The 598-nt window shown below is 39.8% G+C and overlaps 1 protein-coding gene across 1 annotated transcript; it reads left to right on the top strand.

Annotated features, from left to right (window-relative positions):
• Positions 1 to 77: 77 nt before the first annotated feature.
• Positions 78 to 489, top strand: LOC107712756 (armadillo repeat-containing protein 10-like; the record flags this gene model as incomplete). The annotated part of the gene is made up of 2 exons (XM_016518094.1): positions 78 to 223; positions 355 to 489. Coding segments are annotated over 2 exons (281 nt in total), but the record flags the coding sequence as incomplete, so codon positions are not given.
• Between the last annotated feature and the right edge of the window lie 109 nt (positions 490 to 598).

The following is a 598-nucleotide window of genomic DNA, read 5'->3' as shown; positions in this document are numbered from 1 at the left end:
GTGTGTCAACTTCATTTTGTTGTCCCAGATGTTGTCTTCATTCAAACCTTTCTTTGTTTTTTTTGTCTTCTCACAAGGTGATATTCTCTCAAAATCTGCTGCCAGCCTGGAGCCTCGACATCTGAGTATGATTCTCTCGCTTCTGCAGAGCAGCCCAAACCCAGAAGAGAGGAGGAAAGTTCTCGTAACTTTAGGAAACGCTGCTGCCTTCACAGTAAACCAGGTCATCTGATTTTCCGTCTTCTAGACATTATGTATTAGACTGACTTTGCTGATACGTTTTGACTTGCAGAAGAGTAAGCATATGTAGATTGTGCATCATATACAATATTTTTTTTCACTTTTCTTTGTTAGGATCTTCTGCGTGAATTCGGAGGTCTTCACATCATAGCAGGCTTCCTCTCAGACCCTTCACCTGAGATTCGGGTTCAGACTCTGAACACTCTGAACAACTTAAGCATGAATATCCGCAATCAAGAGCAACTGAAGGTATTGCGTTATTTACTTTTTAGAGAGGCACAATATACTGCTATAGATTGTAGAGTGTATACAGGTGCATCTCAATAAATTAGAATGTCGTGGAAAAGTTCATTTATTT

Source organism: Sinocyclocheilus rhinocerous, unplaced genomic scaffold (genome assembly GCF_001515625.1).
Source record: "Sinocyclocheilus rhinocerous isolate Xijiao unplaced genomic scaffold, SAMN03320098_v1.1 scaffold34196, whole genome shotgun sequence".
Taxonomy (NCBI): domain Eukaryota; kingdom Metazoa; phylum Chordata; class Actinopteri; order Cypriniformes; family Cyprinidae; genus Sinocyclocheilus; species Sinocyclocheilus rhinocerous.
This window is presented reverse-complemented; position numbering and strand designations above follow the sequence as displayed.